The sequence below is a fragment of the Dama dama genome, chromosome 20 (assembly GCF_033118175.1).
Source record: "Dama dama isolate Ldn47 chromosome 20, ASM3311817v1, whole genome shotgun sequence".
NCBI classification, from domain to species: domain Eukaryota; kingdom Metazoa; phylum Chordata; class Mammalia; order Artiodactyla; family Cervidae; genus Dama; species Dama dama.
The window spans coordinates 108,772,482-108,792,248 of NC_083700.1; the positions used below are offsets into that span (position 1 = coordinate 108,772,482).

The 19,767-nt window shown below is 42.9% G+C and overlaps 1 protein-coding gene across 1 annotated transcript in view; it reads left to right on the forward strand.

Annotated features, from left to right (window-relative positions):
• Positions 1 to 19,767, forward strand: part of CSMD2 (CUB and Sushi multiple domains 2) — a 676,035-nt gene that overhangs the window by 593,048 nt on the left and 63,220 nt on the right. Inside the window, 5 exon segments of the mRNA XM_061120111.1 lie at positions 4,102 to 4,182; positions 4,695 to 4,808; positions 12,724 to 12,912; positions 15,324 to 15,470; positions 18,400 to 18,588. Of these exon segments, the coding sequence (XP_060976094.1) occupies positions 4,102 to 4,182; positions 4,695 to 4,808; positions 12,724 to 12,912; positions 15,324 to 15,470; positions 18,400 to 18,588 (720 nt within the window).

Below are 19,767 nucleotides of genomic sequence, written 5' to 3' on the forward strand. Positions count from 1 at the left end.
GAAATAGAAAAATCCTACGTGCAGAAGGAGAACCAGTGAGACAGACACAGAGGAAAGTTTCCTGGGTTCCTGGTGGCCCTACAGTTGTCCTCTACCTTTATGAACTCTGGCTACAAAGTCACCCTTGGGTTCACTGTTCTTTTGAGAGGCTTCTTCTACCCTGAGCTGATTTGTGTTACTTACACCCAGGGTTCCTAATTAACAATTATCTAGGACCCACCAATCCTAGTTCTGAGAACTCTGCAAAAATTTGTGTATTTGTAGCAGGTAAATTAGAAACAATCCAAATGTGAAAGAATAGGAGATTGGCTGTACAGATTATGACACATACATGCAAATGGAGGAAAATACAGCCATTAAAAGTCATTCATGTGGAATACAATCACTGATTAAGAGAAATGTTTATTTTCTATTGTTTGATTTTAAAAAAGCATGTGATTTTTTTGGAGGGAAGGCTCAGATGATGGTGGACTTCGCTGATGGCTTGGTTGGTAAAGAATCTGCCTGCAATTCAGGAGACCTGTGTTTCAATTCCTGGATCAGGAAGATCCCCTGGAGAAGGGAATGGCTACACACTCCAGTATTCTTGCCTGGAGAATCCCGTGGACAGAAGAGCCTGGTGGACTACAGTTCATGGGGTTGCAAAGATTCAGACATGGCTAGGCAACTGACACTTTCCTAACACTTTCAGATGGTGGTATAGCCAAAGGATGCAATGATTATGGATCCCTAACGTAGATCACAGCCATCCCATCTTTGTGACTTTCTTGAGAAAGAGATATATACAAGGAACAATGGCAAGGGAAAGCATTTTAATATCAGCTGAGCTTGGACCCCAAATCCAAGTGCAGAGCCCAGAGTCATCAGGTAACCTGAACTGAACCACATGAGCCAAGTTTTTCCCTAAGCTAATCTGGCTTTAAAAGCTTCAGTGTGCATGCTCAGTTGCTCAGTCGTGTCCAGCTCTTTGTGACCCCATGGACTATAGTCCAGCAGGCTCCTCTGTCCACAGAATTTTCCAGGCAAGAATACCGGAGCAGGTTGCCATTTCCTACTCCACAGGGTCTTCCCAACCTAGGGATCGAACCCAAGTCTCTTGGATCTCCTGCATTAGCAGGCTGATTCTTTAGCACTGAGCCACCTGGGAAACCCCAAAAAACATCAGAGGTAAGGCCAATTCAACCCAAGGAGGAACGTATCCAGAGAGTCAATGGGAAAGAATTCCATGTACAGAGAATGGCCCACAATGGCTACTGCTGGAGCTGAGGGCTCTGCCCGCCTATTAGCATATTCACATGTCCTGGAGACTAAGCCGTGTCAGTGCCTCACTCCCCAGGGGAAAAAGGGGATGAAGACAAAAGGAAACAGAGGAGCTTTGAATGTCCCCCTGCCCTCGAGTTCTGCAGTCGTAACATGGCTAATCCAGTGTGTGTGTGTCGGGGGAGGAGAGTTGTCTGTAAGAGATCCAAAGTCATACACTAAAATGCTAGCAATGGTTATACCCAGGTGGTGGGACTTGGAGAATTATTGTTTTATTGTTTTTCAGTATTCCACCAGCTTTCTTCATTGAGCAGAAATTTTTAATTTTAAAAGATTAATTTTTAAAATGTAATGGGAAATCACCTATCAAACCATAACCACAAACTATAAAATACCCAGACTGTGCTTAGGCAGAGATTTCTTTTAACAATTTTCCCCCCCCTGGGAAAGTGAAGTGTGTCTTAGAAAGTTTTAGAAGGTATGTTTTAAAGGTAAGCATGAGGCTGAGAATGGAAGGTATCAATTTTTAAAAAATTCTACAAAGGAAAACATTGAGAACTGGCTAAATAAAAATTGAATGCTTGTACACACCAGAAGAGTGCCATAAACAAATCAGGAGCAAATGATAAATTGAGAAATATACTTAATAGGCAAAGATCAATCTGAATATACATAGAGTTTTTCAAATTTGTCGGGAAAAATAGAGGCGAAGGACATGAACAGAGAGTTAAAAATAAAAATGCAAATAGTCCATTAATATGTGAAAAAATGTTTAGCCTAGCTAGCTGTCAAATGCCAACTAAAAGAAAAGAAGTGGTAGTTGTCTGTCGAGTTGACGAGGATTAAAATTAATAGCTTCTTTTTTTTTTTTGGCTGCACAGGGTCTTCATTGCTGGCTCTGTTTCCCTAGTTGCCGTGAGCAGGGGCTACTGTTTGTTGAGGGTGCGGGCTTCTCACTATGGTGGCTTCTCTCGTGGGAGAGCCCTGGGCTCTGGGACACCCAGGCTTCAGTAGTTGTAGCACTCAGGCTCAGTCATTAGTTGTTTTGCACTTACCTAGTTGCTCCGAAGCATGTGGAATCTTCCTGGACCAGGGATCAAACCCATGTCCCCGCACTGGGACCACCAAAAATTGGTGACTGTTGCCTCGGCCGGTGCTAAGTTCTGTAAGGCAGGGACTGTCTGTTTACTTTTGCATTGGTAGAATGTCAGAATGCCGTGTGAGCATCTGGAACTCGTGTTTCTGAGTGATGTTATCCCAGAGTGACGTTCACCATGAAGGGTGAACCCCCACCTAGCAGTGTCCCCAGCACTTTCTTGCCATATCTTTCATATTTAGTCTGTATTTCTGCCTGGGTTTCAGTCTCAAGCCAAAATGTTTGCATAGCGCCTTTGATGTTTATGATGCAGTGTAAATCCCAGGGGCAGAAGAGCTGCATGGGCTACAGTCCATGGGGTCGCAAAGAGTCGGACACAGCTGAGTGTCTGAGCACACACGTGGTGCCAGCGGCAAATTTAAAAAAAAAAAAAAGAGAGAGAGAGTACTATTTTTCAAAACACAGCAGGAGCTGAAGTGACTTCAGAGATGATAACAGCAACAGTGGTGGCAACAGCAGCTAACTAACACACTCAGTACTCACCTCTGTGCCAGATGACGAAAGGCAGCCTAGTTACAGCCCATGCTGAACTTGGCCTCAGTGACACCCCATGCATAGGCCAGGCTCCGCCCAGAGGGAGGTGGTTGTCGGCTTAGAAAATCCGCTGAAGCCACAGCACTTGGCCCAAGGTCAAAAGAGAAATAAGCGGCCTTGCTGGCCCTCACCTAGACCACACACACATTTCGATGGTGACTAGTGGAAAGAACACGGGATGTGAGAGCAGCCAGACCTGGGCTCAACCCCCGCCTGTGCCACTTACTTCCTGTGTGACCCTAGAGAAGTAACTGAACCTTTCTGACTCTCAACTTCCTCACAAGTAGAGTGAGAACACCTCACAGGGGAATCTGCTATTGTGAAAATTCAAGGTGACAGAGCATGAAAGTGCCTGAGATACAGTTGCTGTTGTTCCATCACTAAGTCGTGTCCAACTTTTTGGGACCCCATGGACTGCAGCCTGCCAGGCTTCCCTATCCTTCACTATCTCCCAGAGTTTGCTCAGGTTCACATCCATTGAGTTGGTGATGCTAGCTAACCGTCTCATCCTTGCCACCCCCTTCTCCTCTTGCCCTCAATTTTTCCCAGCATCACGGTCGTTTCCAGTGAGTCAGCTCTTCACATCAGGTGGCCAAATTATTGGAGCTTGAACATCAGTCCTTCCAATGAATATTCAGGGTTGATTTCCTTTAGGATTGACTGGTTTAATCTCCTTGCAGTCCAAGGGACTCTCAAGAATCTTCTCCAGCATCACAATTCTAAAGCATCAATTCTTCGGCACTCAGCCTTCTTTATGGTCCAACTCTCACATCCATACATGACTACTGGAAAGACTGTATCTTTGACTAGACAGGTCTACAATATAGTGACACACAGGAGATGTTCAGTAATGCTTCTCTTCCCTCCTTTCAGCACTGGGCCCTGTCACCAACTTCTTATATGCTTTCTCGTTTATCATCAGTCTTGATATTTGGTTCCTGGTTTTTGCATCAAGAGCAAACAAACAAAAAGATGGCAGCAGATAAGCAAGATAGTACTTGGCTAACTTTCTCCTGTGTACAGATAAATACTCGTTAATATCTGCTGTGTGGATGGATGAGGAGTGAGAAGATGAGGCACTGAACTAATGAATGACCATGTGTCCCAAGAGTGATGCTCTTACACCAACTTGTCTGCTTTTGTCATTTCAGCTTATCCACTCACCAAATGCCCTCCTCCCACCATCCTCCCCAATGCTGAAGTTGTCACAGAGAATGAAGAATTCAACATAGGTAACATCTCCCACACCAGCAAGGACTGGGCTGGGGAGGAGGGGTGGGGCGGCGGGGTTGGGGGGCGGGGGGCAGTTCTGGCCAGTGGGGCTCATCTCTCTCTCCTGTCCATGAAGAGAGACAATAGACTCAAGGCAAAAGGGTTGATATTCTGTCAGCTGAGGTTCACTCAAAATACATTCACTCTTTCAGCCATACATAGCCAGAGGAGCTAGAAAAGAGATTTTCTTCCATGATTCAAGTCAGGATGTTTTTTTAAATAAGTCCATAGAGGACACTATAAAAAGTTCCTGGAATGTGGACCATTCTTAGGCTCAGCAAGGCTGAGCTGCGAGAGGGGAGCTGTGGTCATCTGTGTCATTTGATTGGAGATGAGCTAGTTATTCACTCCAAGGAACACACCCCACCACTGATCATCTTGCCTGGAAGTGGGTTCAGGTGGGTACTAAGGGGTGCCAATCAGCCCTGCCCAGTCTTCTCCAGGAAATCCCATATTGGTCTTTCCTTGACAGGTGACATCGTACGCTACCGGTGCCTCCCTGGCTTTACCTTAGTGGGGAATGAAATCCTGACCTGCAAGCTCGGAACTTACCTGCAGTTTGAAGGGCCGCCCCCAATATGTGAAGGTAATTGCAGTGAACCATGCCTTGGAGTTCCTCCAACACAGAGCCCCTGTTTCCCTTCCTCTGTATTCCCAGCCCCTGCCCATGCAGTAAGAGGTCACGTGGCAAATGCTGGACTGAGTGAGTGAGTGTTCTAGGTAGGTTCTCTGCCCTGCTTCTAGATCCAGGGCTTTGAATTGGCCATAGAGGCCTTGTTTATTTCTGTCCTCCTTTTTTCTTTTTCTTTTTTTTTAAATGTTTGGCCTTGTTGGAAGGTAGGTGGGATCTTAGTTCCCTGACAAGGGATTGAACCCACACCCCCTGCACTGGAAGTGCCGAATCTTAACCACTGGACTGCCAGGAAATTCCTTCTTTTTTTCTAACTGACACTCCCTGGAAATGGAAGGAGGTTGTGGGACCTCTGGCGGGAATCAAGGTTCGCACACCAACCTTGCCTTCCTGGAGTACAGGTGTGTCCAAAACCCTGTGTGCTGAGCTAGGCAACCAAGAGACCACAGTTGTTTTTATTCCAGTGGGGTGACTTGATTGAAGGTGGATGTGCTCCACCAAGTTACCCCAACTAACACTCCAAAATAATACCTTCCACTCACGGGGCATCTGACCTGGGGCAAGATACCTAACTGTCCTGTGCCTCAGTTTTCTCATTGGTAAAATAAGGATAATGATATTACTAATGTCATGGGCTTGTTATGAGGAATTAAATGAGTCAACAGTGTAAAGCACTTTGGAACTATGCCTGGCACATAGTAACTCTTCGGTGTGGGCTATTATTACAGTTTCTAGTTCTACTCCTGCTTCTAGTGCTGTTGCCACCAAAAGATATTTAGTAGCCTATGGAGAAGCAGGTCAGCTTCTCCTCCATCTCTAAGAAAACAAGAGTAGGGAGAATCTGCAATATGGATTGTTAGCAAGGAAGAGAAGGACCACAAGCCCCAGAATTAGGCTGCTGATACACTGAGAAATTCAGGATCTATTTCAGTTGAGCTGACCACCCACATACCAAATGACCAGCCCCAAATAACAGTGAACTTTAGTCTTCACCGTTGGTTAGCTCCAGCCCCAGCTTCTCATCATCTCTGGCTCTGTTTCTTTGTCTACGTGGCTCCAGTCTTCCCGCCTTACTCCCCATTCTCAGCCTCATGCTTTCCTCTGGGACTTGGTGTCATGCTGGCTTCCCAAGGTATGACCCTTCATAGTCTTTTTTTATAATAACAGCTTTATCAGGGTATAATTCATATGCCATGCAGCTCATCCACTTTAAGTGTATGCATCCGTGGTTTTTAGCACCTTCAGGGTTTTGCCACTATCGTCACAATCCATTTTAGAACATTTTAATCACCCCCCCCCAAAAAGAACTCCTGCAGTCAGCTAACAGTCAGTTGCCACTTCTTTCCAGCCCCCTCAGATCTAGGCAATCACCAAACCAGTTTCTGTCTCTATGAATTTGCCTATTCTGGGTTAATATAAGTGGATTCCTACAATATGTGGTCATTTGTGACTGACTTCTTTCCTGTAGTATAATGTTCTAAAAGTTCATTCAAGTTGTAGCATGTATCAGCACTCATTCCTTTTTTTTGCCAAGTAATATTCCATTGTGGGCTTCCTCCATGACTCAGTGGTAAAGAATCTGCAGGAGCCACAGGTTCAGTCCTTGGGTTGGGAAGATCCCCTGGAGTGGCATGACAACCCACTACAGTATTCTTGCCTGGAAAATCCCATGGACAGAGGAGCCTGGTGGGCTACAGTCCATAGGGTCGCAAAAAGTCGGACACAACTGAAGTGACTTGGCATGCACACATTCCATTGTACATATACCATATTTTGTTTATACACTCATTGATGATGGATATTTGAGTTGTTCCACTTGTAGCTATTATGAATAATTGCTGCTATGAGCATTCATGTACAAGTTATTGTGTGAAACATACGTTTTCATTTCTCCTAGGTATGTATCTAAGAGTAGAATTGCTGGGTCATATGATAACTGGTAACTCTATGTTTAAGCTTTTAAGGAACTGCCAGAGTATCCTCCACAGTGGCTGAACCATTTTCCATTCCCACCAGCAGCATATGAGGGTTTCAATCTTTCCACGTCCTCTCTGTTATGATTATCTGTCTCTTTAATTACAGTTATCCTTGTGAGTGTAGTGGGTATCTCATTATTGTTTTGATTTGTGTATTCTGATGGCTAAGATGTTCAGCATTTTTTCATGTGCTTATTGTTCATTTGCATGAAGAAAAGTCTATTCAGATCCTTTGCCCATCTTTAATTGTTATTTATTGTTATTGAATTGTAGGAGTTTTCATATATATTCTAGATACAAGTCCTTTATCAGATGTGTGATTTTTTTTAAATTTTCCCATTTTGTGGATTGTCTTTTTACTTTCTTGATGGTGTTCTTAGAAGCACAAAGGTTTTTAATTTTGATGATGTCCAGTTTATATATTTTTTCTTTTGGTGCTTGTACTTTTTGTGTCATATCTAAGACGCTATTGGCTAATCCAATGTCAAGAAGATTTACATCTATGTTTTCCTCTAAGAGTTTATAGTTTTAGCTCTAACATTTAGGACTTTATCTGTTTTGAGTTCATTTTTATATATAGTGTGAGATAGAAGTCCAGCTTTATGATTTTGCATATAGATATCTAATTGTCCTGGCGTCACTTGCTGGGAAGACTATTCTTTCCCCATTGAATTGTCTTGACACCCTGTCAAAATCAACTGACTATGAATTGGGGTTTTAAGAAAATTTTTATTGGAGTATAGTTGATCCACCATGCCATGCTAGCTCCAGGGATACAGCAAAGTAAATCGAAAGTTTTATTTCCTGATCCTCAATTCTCTTCTCTTGAATCTATCATTCTGCAAGTACTGCACCGTCTTGATTACTGTAGCTTGGTCATACATTTTGAAATCAGAAAGTGTGAGTTCTCCAACTTTGTTCTTCGTTTTCAAGACTATTTTGGATATTGTGAGTCTGCTGAATTACCTGAATTTTAAAATCAACTTGTCAATATCTACAAAGAAACGAACTAAGATTTTTATAGAGACTGAGTTGAATCCATGGGCCAATCTGGGTCTCACTGCCATCTTAACTGCATTGTCTTCCAGTCCCTTAATAGAGACAATTTTCCATTCATAACCACTTCATTGTACAACTTTCTTTTACCTTTTGACTTATTCTTCTCTTTTCTGCCTCAGACAATGCCTTTCCAATGAACCCCTAGTCTCCTCTGACAAAGATCAGACATTATTCTGTTATCTCGAAGGCTTGCTATGGCAACATAGAAAATTTGGTGAAATTCAAACCTAAAAAATCACAGTGTAATTATAGAATATCAAGGATAAAGAGAAAGCATTATATTTAAATATATATTTATCTTTTCATGGAGAAAAGATAAATCAGACTCATAGCACTATTGAATCAACAATAATACCTATCAAAAGATAAAATGCAACAGGAAAAATAATTGTAAACTGAAATTATAAACCCAGCTAAATTATCAATTGAGAGTGAGAATGAGTTAATGAAATCTTCAGACACAGAACTAAGTTACTGCCCTACTAAAAGCTTAATTAAAGGATACACTTCAGTACATTACTCAATAACAAGCAATCCCCACATCTCAGTAGCATAACACAACACAAGTTTATATCTTCTTCAAACAGTTTTCTGTAGTCCAAATAACTCTATAGAGCTGATAACTCCATGATCCAGGCTGCTTGAATCTTGAGCTGCTGTCTGAAATCTCGGCCCGCTCCTCCAACCGCCGCTGCAGCAAAGGAAGGCAGAAATGGACATTCACATACGGGCTTTTCACTTCCTCAGCCCCAGAGTGACGCACATTGCTCTACTCACATCTCATTGGCCAGAAATAGGCACATGGATGGAAAGTGAGGTTTTTTATATGCTCAGGAAATAAAATTTGATATTATTAAACACCAGAAATATCTACCACATTTAGCAACTATCTGTTTAATTATTGAGTGGTAGGATTTATCTATATATTCTAAATACAAGTCCTTTATCAGATGTGTGATTTTCAAAATTATTTCCCATTTTGTGGATTGTTTTTTCACTTTCTTAATGGGGTTCTTGAAGCACAGAAGTTTTTAATTTTGATGATGTCCAATTTATACATTTTTTCTTTTGGTGTTCAGCAAGAAAATGAATTCAGGTAGAATGATTCGGATATAAAAATTAACAATAAGCTAAGAAATCAGTGTTTCTGCATGGACTGCTTGCTGCAGTCCATGGGGTCACAAATAGTGAAACACGACTGAGCGACTGAACCACAACAAGAAATCAGTAAAATATAGTAGTAAATATGTTTATGTAGACTGTAGAAAATAAAAACTCGGAAGACAACTGGACAAGTAAATTACACTGGAGAACCTACTTAGAAGAAAGAAAAAATGAGTTAAGGACCCTTTCTTGCTGAGGAAAATCATAAATATTGATTAACCATGTACATTATTAAAAATATATACATTTAAATACAATGTTTAAATTTATACATAGTTTTCTTAAATTATGTATGCCCACAAGTATGTATAAATTCTAAATCCATAATCAAAAATAATGAGAGTAAAGAAAATTTGATTAATCCAGTGCGTGCATGCTCAGTCGTTCACTCATGTCCAGCTGTTTGCAGCCCTGTGGGCTGCAGCCATCCAGGCTCTTCTGTCCATGGGATTATCCCAGGCAAATACCAGAGTGGGTTGCCATTTCCTCCTCCAGGCGACCTTCCTGACCCAGGTATTGAACCTGCATCTCCTGTGGCTCCTGCATTGGTAGGCAGATTCTTTACCACTGAGCCACCTGGGAATCCCTATGGTTAATCCAATAGGAAACATTAAAGGAGAAATTTTTTTTTAATCATGGTAAACAAAAAATGCAAAATGAGATAGCAAAACTAACTGCAAATATTTGTGCAACCATGATAAATACAATTGAATCAAACTGCTAATTAAAGATCAGAGATTTTTAGATTGGTAAAAATTTTGAAGTCTAGTTATAGGCTTTCCATGAACTTAGAATTATTCATTTGCCTCTCTAGGGTATCACTCATCCCTCATCTGAAACAAAATATTAAAAAAAAAAAAATAGATAGCCAGTACTAACCTCTAAAATCTGGTGTAGCAAAACTAATCTTAGACAAAATAGAATTTAAGGCAGAAAGCGTTAAAGGGAATAAAGAGGAATATTTTATGCTGATAACATAATTTATCAAGAATATGTGAGAGTCATAAACATCTAGGTACTTAACAATAGTATTGAAATATATAAAGGAAAAATTCATAGAATTACAGGGAGAAAGGGGCAAATTCGCAATTACAGTGGTAGACTTCAACATCTCTGTCAACGACCAAGAATAAGCGATTAACATATATTATTTGCATAATACAGTTATATTAATGAATTTTTGTTGCAAAACACCATGCCAGAGTAATTATTTATTTGCTACAAAAGTTGCACTTTAAATATAAATACCAGATAGATATGAAAAATGAAAGAAGAGAAAAAGATATGTCATAAAAATGGTAAACATAAGAAACATAAAGAAATTTCAAATAATACTGCAAGCAAGAAGTATTACCAAAAATAGAGATATTTCAAAATGACAAATAGGTTAATTTCATTAAGAAAGATATATAAGTATATATGTAGATGATAAAGCAAATTGAACGTAAAAAATAAAGACAAGCTACAGAATAAGAGAAGATATTCAGAGCATGTATATTTTTGAAAAGGCCTTGAACCTAGACCATGGAAAGAACTTTTACAACTGAGTAATAAGACAATCCAATGAAAATATATACAAAAGACTTGAACAGACACTTTGTAAAATAAGATAATGAATGGCCAATAAATATATGAAAAGATGCTCAACATCATTAGTCACAAGGAAAATGCAAATTAAACCATAATGAAATATTACTGTGCGCCCACTAGAATAGCTTAAATTTAAGACTAACAATACGAAGCATTAGCAAAAATGTGGAGCAATTAGAATTTTCATATATTGCTGGTTGAGATATAAAATCTTATGGTCACTTTAGAAAACTGATAGAAGTTTCTTCTAAAGATAAACGCCTCTACCCTGTCACCTGGCAGTTCTACTCCTAGTTATTTACTGAAGAGAAATGAAAACCCATATCCATAATAAGACTTTTATATTAATTTTGTAATAATCCAAAACTGGAAACAACCCCAATGTTCATTAGTAGAATAAATAAGCAAATTGTCCTATGATTGCTAGAGAGCAATAAAAACAAAGGAAATGGTGATACATAAATCAGCATGAGTCGACTCCTACAAAAATTACATTTAGCAAAAGAAACCAGACAAAAAAATAACACATATATGATTCTATTCGCATGAAGCTCTGGTACAAGCAAAACTCCTCTATGTTTATAGAAATAGCACCACTGATTCCCTGGAGCATTGGGGCAGATCATACTGTTGGCAAAGGGACATGAGAGAACTTTCCGAGGCAATGGAAATAATCTGTATTCTGATTGTGGTAGTGGTTACACAGGTGTATACATTTGCCTAAATGCAAATTGTGTACTTAAAATCTGTGCATTTTATTGTATGTAAATTATTTCTCTAAGATTCTGAATTTAGAAAGAAATTCATGGGACTTCCCTGGTGGTCCAGTGTCTAAGACTCCACACTCCCAATGAAGGGGCCCAGGTTCCATCCCTGATCAGGGAACCAGATCCCACATGCTAGGCTGTTTCCTTCTGTTCCTGGTATAATTATAGTCATCATTGCTAACAATTTATGGAGGCTATATGTTTCATGCTTTACATATATTATTTAGTTTAATACTATAATATATAGTATATTACAATATAATCTTAATGTATAATAAAATAACACAATATCATATAATGTATAGTATCATATAATATATAATTTTAATATATAATTATATGACATAACATATATATATATATGACATTTGGTGTAATACAACAGCACTGTAAGGTGCAAGTTATCTTTCTGGGTTGGAAATGGAAAAGCATTTGCACAGAAAGGCAATAATTTGTTCAAGACCACGTAGGTAGTAAGTGATAGAGGTGGACTCTAAATCCAGGTGTTCAGTTCAGTCTCTCAGTCATGTCCAATTCTTTGCGACCCCATAGACCACAGCACACCAGGCCTCCCTGTCCATCACCAACTCCTGGAGTTTACTCAAACTCATGTTCATTGAGTCAGTGATGCCATCCAACCATCTCATCCTCTGTTGTCCCCTTCTCCTCCTGTCTTCAATCTTTCCCAGCATCAGGGTCTTTTCAAATGAGTCAGCTCTTCGCATCAGGTGGCCAAAGTGTTGGTGTTTCAGCTTCAACATCAGTCCTTCTAATGAACACCCAGGACTGATTTCCTTTAGGATGGACTGGCTGGATCTCCTTGCAGTCCAAGGGATTCTCAAGAGTCTTCTCCAACACCACAGTTCAAAAGAATCAATTATTTGGTGCTCAGCTTTCTTTATAGTCCAACTCTCACATCCATACATGACTACTGGAAAACCATAGCCTTGACTAGATTCAAAATCCCATGTGCTTACCTCTGCCCTATACTCTGTACAAATCAAATCCAATTAACTCTTGGGTTTGAGGATACCTTATTGTTGTCTGTATGTATGTATCATCCCCACATGTGAGTTAGCAAGTGATTCCAGCCAACGGGCCAAGCCTGAGTCTCAGCAGTGTCTGGCACTGACTCAGAATCAGAGACCAGCTCACCCACGGAGCAGTATAATGATGGGTGTCGGAATCTTGCTGATGTGCTCAAATGCCAGCTGGCTTTCCAGTGGTCGTCCTCTACACCAGGGACGAGCCATTGTGTTGGCACTCGTTCCACCTCCATCCCACATACCTGGTATTTCTCTTTCTTTCTCCAAGTGCACTGCCCAACGAATGAGCTTCTGACAGATTCCACAGGTGTGATCCTGAGTCAGAGCTACCCTGGCAGCTATCCCCAGTTCCAGACCTGCTCTTGGCTGGTGAGAGTGGAGCCCGAGTATAACATCTCCATCACAGTGGAGTACTTTCTCAGTGAGAAGCAGTATGATGAGTTTGAGATCTTTGATGGTAAGTGAATTAAATCGTTCCCCGCTGCAGACAGTACCAACTGACTTTAAACCCTAGGAATCTATGACACGGCCTCCCGGTTAGGACTTTCCAGATGTTCCATGCAAGATCTTTCTCTACCACAGAAACTCCAGTACCATAGAAGTTGATGAGTTATATGATCCGAACAGTGGAGCTGCTGGTATTGCAGCCCGGACCTGCTATGATACCCTCCCTTAAATCCAGCCACCACGCAAAGCTGGCACCTTAAATGTTAGCCAGTAAGTGGGTCATAGTGAAGAGTATGCAGCCTCCAAAACCCAGAGAGGTCTACCACACTCTGTGCTTCTTTCTTGGTGGTAGGAGGGTAAAGGTGCAATAACCTGCTCTTTAATTTGGAGGAAGTGTCTCAGCATGCCCTGGGCCATAGGACCCTAAAAAGTTCACCTGATTCTTTATAGAATTTCTCTCTCACCCTCTGGAGTACCTGTGTCTTTCAAAGGCATCTACACTGGTTGTTCTTTCTGGCGCATCAGATCCAGTTAAAACAATGTCATCCATATAGTAAATCAATAAGCTATATACTGCAGGAAGCCCAGATGGTCCACATATCTTCCTACTCCATTATGACAGAGCAGGAGAATTAACATAGCTCTGGGGCAAGACATGGTTGTATACTGTTGTCTCTCTCATGTAAATGCAAATTGCTTACGATCCTCCTTTCTGGTGGGTATAGAAAAGAATGCCTTGCTAGAGTAATACCTGCATTCCATATAACCAAGGCGATGATAATCTACTCTAATGAGGCTACAATGTCTGGCATAGCTACTGCAGTTGAGGCTTCCATGGGGTTAAGTTTTGGAAACAAGACTCCATTTCTTACCAATCCTACCCCATATACACCCCTGTTGTAACGAAAGAGCCTTGAGAGTGCTTTGGGTTCCAGGTAGCAGCATTGAATTCACATGCTCTGTATACAGAAGTCTTCTAAATATCCAGACATTCCCTTTTCTCCAATATTCAGTTATCTGAATTACTAGTGGTAGATCTTTTGGGATAAAGACTTGGGGAATCACCACTATATACAGTTGGTATTTGGCAAGGTCCTGTTTCATTAGGACCCAACCTTTCCTTCAGCCAAAGTGTTCTGGCTCAAGTCTCCAAATTATTCCAGTGATTGGAACTTTCTATGCCCTTTTGGTTATATAGTCATGATCTGTTTTGCTCATATGTTCGTTTGTTTTTGGCAGTCCGTCTATCTTGCACTTAGGAACATCACGTTCTGTGATCCATCTCCATAGAGCCTATAGATAAGGCCCTCCTGGTTGCATCCCAACTTTGCTGCCCATTTTAGTAATTACCCTAGCCTTTCTTGTGACTATTCAGTGCTTCCACCTGGCCTCTGCATTTAGACTCCTCTCCTTCCCATCAATACTAGGAAGTCCAGCTCTGTGACAGCATCTCCTCCCATTGGTTTCTGCCTACAGAGGATAGCTGTTACTCAGGTTGTTGATGATGCTGGCCCTCTCCCGCTCCACAGTGTGTTTCTTATTGCTTTAGGAAATGATGTGTCCCCCAGATCCTTCTGAAGGTCACAGTCAGCTGGTGGGTGTTCTGGTCTAATACAGCAGACCTATCCCAGCATGCCACTTCTCTGAGCCATTTGACCCTTTCCTTCAGAGCTGTCACAGTAGTTCTGATGACTTTCCTATGTGTAATACGGTCCATTACTTTTCCCACGCTCCCAAGAGCTGTCTCAGCAGCATATGAGAACTATCACTCAGGGTTCTTTCCAGGATAATAAATCCTGTGTTTTGCATTTTCCAGCTTTGTACTCTGCAGCCCTTGAATCGGCCCTCTTGGGATGAACTTCCAGGCATTTAAGGTGGAAAAAAAAAAAAAAAAAAGAAGAGGGAGGCATTTCTGGAAGAGCCCTGGGAAGGAATATTGGGGAGCTGTGTTATTTATGACACTGAGACCTGATGTTTCCTCTAGCTTTATTGCTATATATTCATTCATAAATTTTGTTTTTCTATCTGGCAGGCACTGAGCTGTTTTTTAATAGGCACAAGTAAGATGGTGAGGTAGAAAAAGTTCCCAAGTTGAAAACCAGCTCTTCCATTAACCAGCGTCTTGACCTTGGGCAGGTCCCAGGATAGCAAATAGATGTCACCTCACCTGCCAACCACGCTGCGTTGGCGGGGACTTCTTCGAGCCCTGCTTTAGGGCTCAGGAGGAAGATATCCCCGCACGAGGCCTGTGGACGTGAGAGAGGAGTGGACAGACCAATGATGGTGCTGAGTTACTGTCCCAAATCTTCACGTTTTCACTTGAGGAGGGGGAAACGGAAGGCGGTTACATTTAAGGTGTCAAGGTTAGTATCTGTGATAACTGCAGCAGTCTGTGATCCTGTGTCCGCCGTCTTCCCGCAGGGCCCTCGGGACAGAGTCCTCTGCTGAAAGCCCTCAGTGGGAATTACTCAGCTCCCCTGGTTGTCACCAGCTCGAGCAACTCCGTCTACCTGCGCTGGTCGTCTGACCATGCCTACAACCGGAAGGGCTTTAAGATTCGGTATTCAGGTGAGTGAAACATAAGCACTCGTGGGAAGGGCCACAGCCCCTGAGCCCCTTAAGTTTCTCAGCCAAAACAATAAGCCATGGGCCACATTCTCGACTGTGGTGCAGCTTCTCCACGAGCCCGGAGACCAGCAGCCCTTCTCCTCCTCCTCTGAGTCTCTCTCACCTATGGCTGCAGAGTATCCTTGACATCCCACCTGCCCTCCCTCTATACCTCCCCACTTTTAACCTCTTCCTTCTTGCTGCTCATACTGCCAACCTGTGTGTTTTAGATAAGCTTATTGTATATGAGCTGATAATGCCTATAGCTGGTCCTGTCCCTTACACTTGAAATGTTAATAAAAGTCCCTTAAAACTGAACAATCCTAAAGACGTGGGTCTCCAACTGGCAGATAGACAAGCAGCAAACAGTGGGCTGTATTCCCAGTCCAGGAGTCTCTCTTCTGCTCTGCGAGCCACGTCTCATAGGCAGAATCAGATTGAGGGCCACGCCAGCTAACTATCTGCCAGGACACAAAACTATCCTTAGAAAGATAAGAAGACAGAGAAAATCAAGGTTAACTGCCATCTGGGGATTACTGTCTATCATTGGAAAGAAAACTTGAAAGACTGCTTGCTGCCCATGTTGCAGGGTAGTGGATCCATCGAACTGCTGGCCGGCTCTGTGAGCTTGGGAGCAGAAATGAATTATGTAAGACCACAGTCAGTTCCAGCAGGGGCCGGTCCTCTCAGCACTCTTTCCCTGGCTGCATTTGGCCTGCAAGAAAGTGAAAGTCGCTCAGTTGTGTCCAACTCTTTGCAACCCCGTGGACGGTAGCCCATCAGGCTCCTCTGTCCATGGGATTCTCCAGGCAAGAATACTGGAGTAGGTTGCCATGCCCTCTTCCTCCAGGGGATCTTTCCCACCCAGGGATCAAACCTGGGTCTGCCACATTGCAGGTAGATTCTTTACCGCCTGAGCCACCAGGGAAGCTGCATTTGGCCTATGTTCCAAACAAATATTGGGCAAATTTTCAAAGAATATTGATTAGGAGGGATGTCAAAACATAGCCTGAATTGCCTCTTGTTGCCTCAGTCCTTCTCTTTGCATGGGCTGCCCACTTGGAAGACCAGCCTAAACTTAGCTGGTCTAGCTTTATTGCTATATGAAGCTAGAAGTCTTAAGAAACTCTTGAGTAGGGATGGCTCCAGGCAAGGGCCAGCCAGGAAAGCTGAGGGGAGCCTGGGAAGAGGAGGAGCTTTACTTTCTCAGAGTCCATTTCCTCTGCAAAGTAGACCCCAAATTCCTTTCCCCCCACATACACACAAGAGGGAGGGTGGCTTCATGCCCTTCAGCTAGTTGGGTTGCAACACCCACTAGTTGAATGATTATTAAACAAGTCGCTCAGGCCCTTCAGGTCTCAGTTCTTGGTGGAAAAGAAACCTTAAGCTACTGTCAGGGAGATTCAGGCTGATTTCCTAGCAGCTACTAACACAAAAGAGAAATAAAGCAATTTAGTAGCATTTCACTGTGCCGATTGCTACACTCTGAACTAGAAGTCATTAAGGAGTTGCCCTTGGCTTGATGTTTTTAAAGATTAATCACATGTTTGTGGGTAATGAGTCACTTATGATACATATGCCACTGCAGAAAGTGAATTAATTACATGGTGAAACAGTGAGTCCTTAATGGAAACACAGAAGAATCTTGTAATTTGCCCATGCCTCTATCCCTGTGACTAAGTATATTTTATAACTGAGATTCTTGTTCGTGACTGAGGTAGACTTGTAGATACCGCATAAACAGGACGCAGGTGGCAAAGCAGGAGCAAGGAAGTGTGTCTGCCTTGGAAGGGGAGGTTTGAGAACATCAGTTTCACCAGCAGAGGGATATAATCTCATAAGAGGCCAGAGGACCACACTGGGGGGCAGATACAGGAAGGGTCCTGGCATCTACGTCCTGACTTATCCCGTGCTAGGGATGCTGCGAGCAGATGAACGGGCTTGCTCTTTGTGCTCCTTTGGTCAGCCCTCTTTCCTGGCGTCACAGACCTTCCCCCTGGGGATCCCTGGCAGAGGTTTGTATTGCAAGGTCTCTGAGGCTGGGCTTTTTGTCTGTTCTCTTCACTGTCTCATTCCCAGCACTTAGAATAGCACCTGGCATATAGGAGACACTTGATGTCTGTCTGTTGGATAAATGAATGAAATAAATTGAAATTGTATGTCAAGGGGAAATGAGGACTGTGGGTTTCACGTCCTGGGTTGCCACAACTCCCTCTCCCCCTCCACCCCCCTCCACAAAAGAAAGCAGGACCATTTACTGAGCACAGAGTGCCCTGCGCCAGGCTGGGGGCTTTACCGACACGATCCCGTTTAAATAATCCCAAAACCTATGTGGAAGGCATTGCCAGTCCCAATGTCCAGGTGAGGAAAGTGGAGCTGAAAGAGCCTGAGAGATTTGTCTCACGTCACAGACCGGTGGAGAGTTGGGAAGTGGAACTCAGGCGCAGCCCTGACTCCAGAGGCCTCAGCCCTGCAGTCACATCTTTCTGACACCAACCACATCAGATTGTTTTCTGTGTCTCTTTGGGAGCTCGCAGGATTTGAGAGCCTGAACTGAGCTGCACACCCTGTGCTGCCTCCAGACCCAAAGGTGACCCAGTGCTTCATAGAACTGTTTCTTTTTTCCTTTATGCTCTTGTCATTCCTTTCCTTTCCTCCCTTTCTTTTCCTTCTCTTCCCTTCTCTTTTCCTTTCTTTCCTTTTCATTTCTTTGGCTTTCCAAAACGGATTGACTGCTTTTCCGTAACAGCTTCCTAACTAGCAGTGGACCTGGCGGTGGTGAAGATGGGAAAGAGGGGGAGAAGCAAGGCGGGGGGTAGGGGAGCCTGCATGAAGGACCACCTCCGTCTTCCCTCTGCGTGTGGCCCCTGACCCTCATCTTGTCATGCAGCTCCCTACTGCAGCCTGCCCAGGGCTCCCCTCCATGGCTTCCTTCTGGGCCAGACCAGCACCCAGCCCGGAGGCTCCATCCACTTTGGCTGCAATGCCGGCTACCGCTTGGTGGGACACAGCATGGCCATTTGTACCCGGCACCCCCAGGGCTACCACCTGTGGAGTGAGGCCATTCCTCTCTGTCAAGGTAAGAAGCTGGTGGGGAAGAGGTGACGTGGGGCTTGGGTCCTACCCACAGCTTGGGCTTGTCCCAGCGCCAGTCACTTCCAAATGTGGAATTACTCATGGATGATTAATTCATTCCTTCAGCAAGCATGTATTGAGGATCCATAATATCTGAAGCCCTAGAGATACACACATGTGTGAAAGAAAGCCTCGGTGTTTTCAGAGCAGAGAAGGAGATGGATTGTTGTTGTGCAGTTGATTTGTCATGTCCTCTTTGTGACCCCCATGGACTACAGCATGCCAGGCTTCCCTGTCTTTCACTCTTTCCTGGGGTTTTCTCAGATTCATGTCCAGTGAGTCAGTGATGCTGTCTAACCATCTCATCCTCTGTTGCCCCCTTCTCTTCTTGCCTTCAATCTTTCCCAGCATCAGGGTCTTTTCTAACGAGTCGGCTCTTCGCATCAGGTGGCCAGAGTATTGGAGCTTCAGCTTCAGCATCCATCCTTCCAATGAATATTCAGGGTTGATTTCCTTAAGGAGATAGATATGTAGCACAGAAATGCAAGGAGGATGGAAGTGCAGTATCAGGAGTGCAAACAGGGCTGGGGGAGCCCAGGGCTAAGAGGGGACCTACCTGCTCCTCGATAGCTAGGCAATTCCCACAAGAGGGGTCACTTGGGCTCATAGAACAAGAGAAGTCAAGAACCAGACATTGGCAAGGAAAGCTTTCTAGGCAACAGCAAGAGCATTTGCAAAACCACAGACAACGAGAGAGATCACAAAATAAGCCACACAATTGATGGTGCCTGAAGGATCATGTTAGGCAGCAGAAGACGAGGGGCCAGGGGAAGCAGAATGAACAGTGACCATCACCTACGAAACATCAGTGATCAAGCACCTGATACATACCAGGCAGTTTATATGCATTGCTTTTGGTCACTTGCGGGATTTTTTTTTCTTAAAGTAATATACATTCAGACTAGAAATCTGAAGAAGAAAAAAAAACTATAGATAATGCAAAAGAAAAGCATAAAAGACCTATAACCCCATCAATTGAAATCACCACTGTTAACATTTCCTTTGATCTTTCACATAGTATTGATAAAAATGGCATTATTGGTGTACAAAGCTCTTCATATTTTGTTAGCTCTATTACATGATTGAATACACTTTGTTATCAATATTTGCAATGATCTATAGC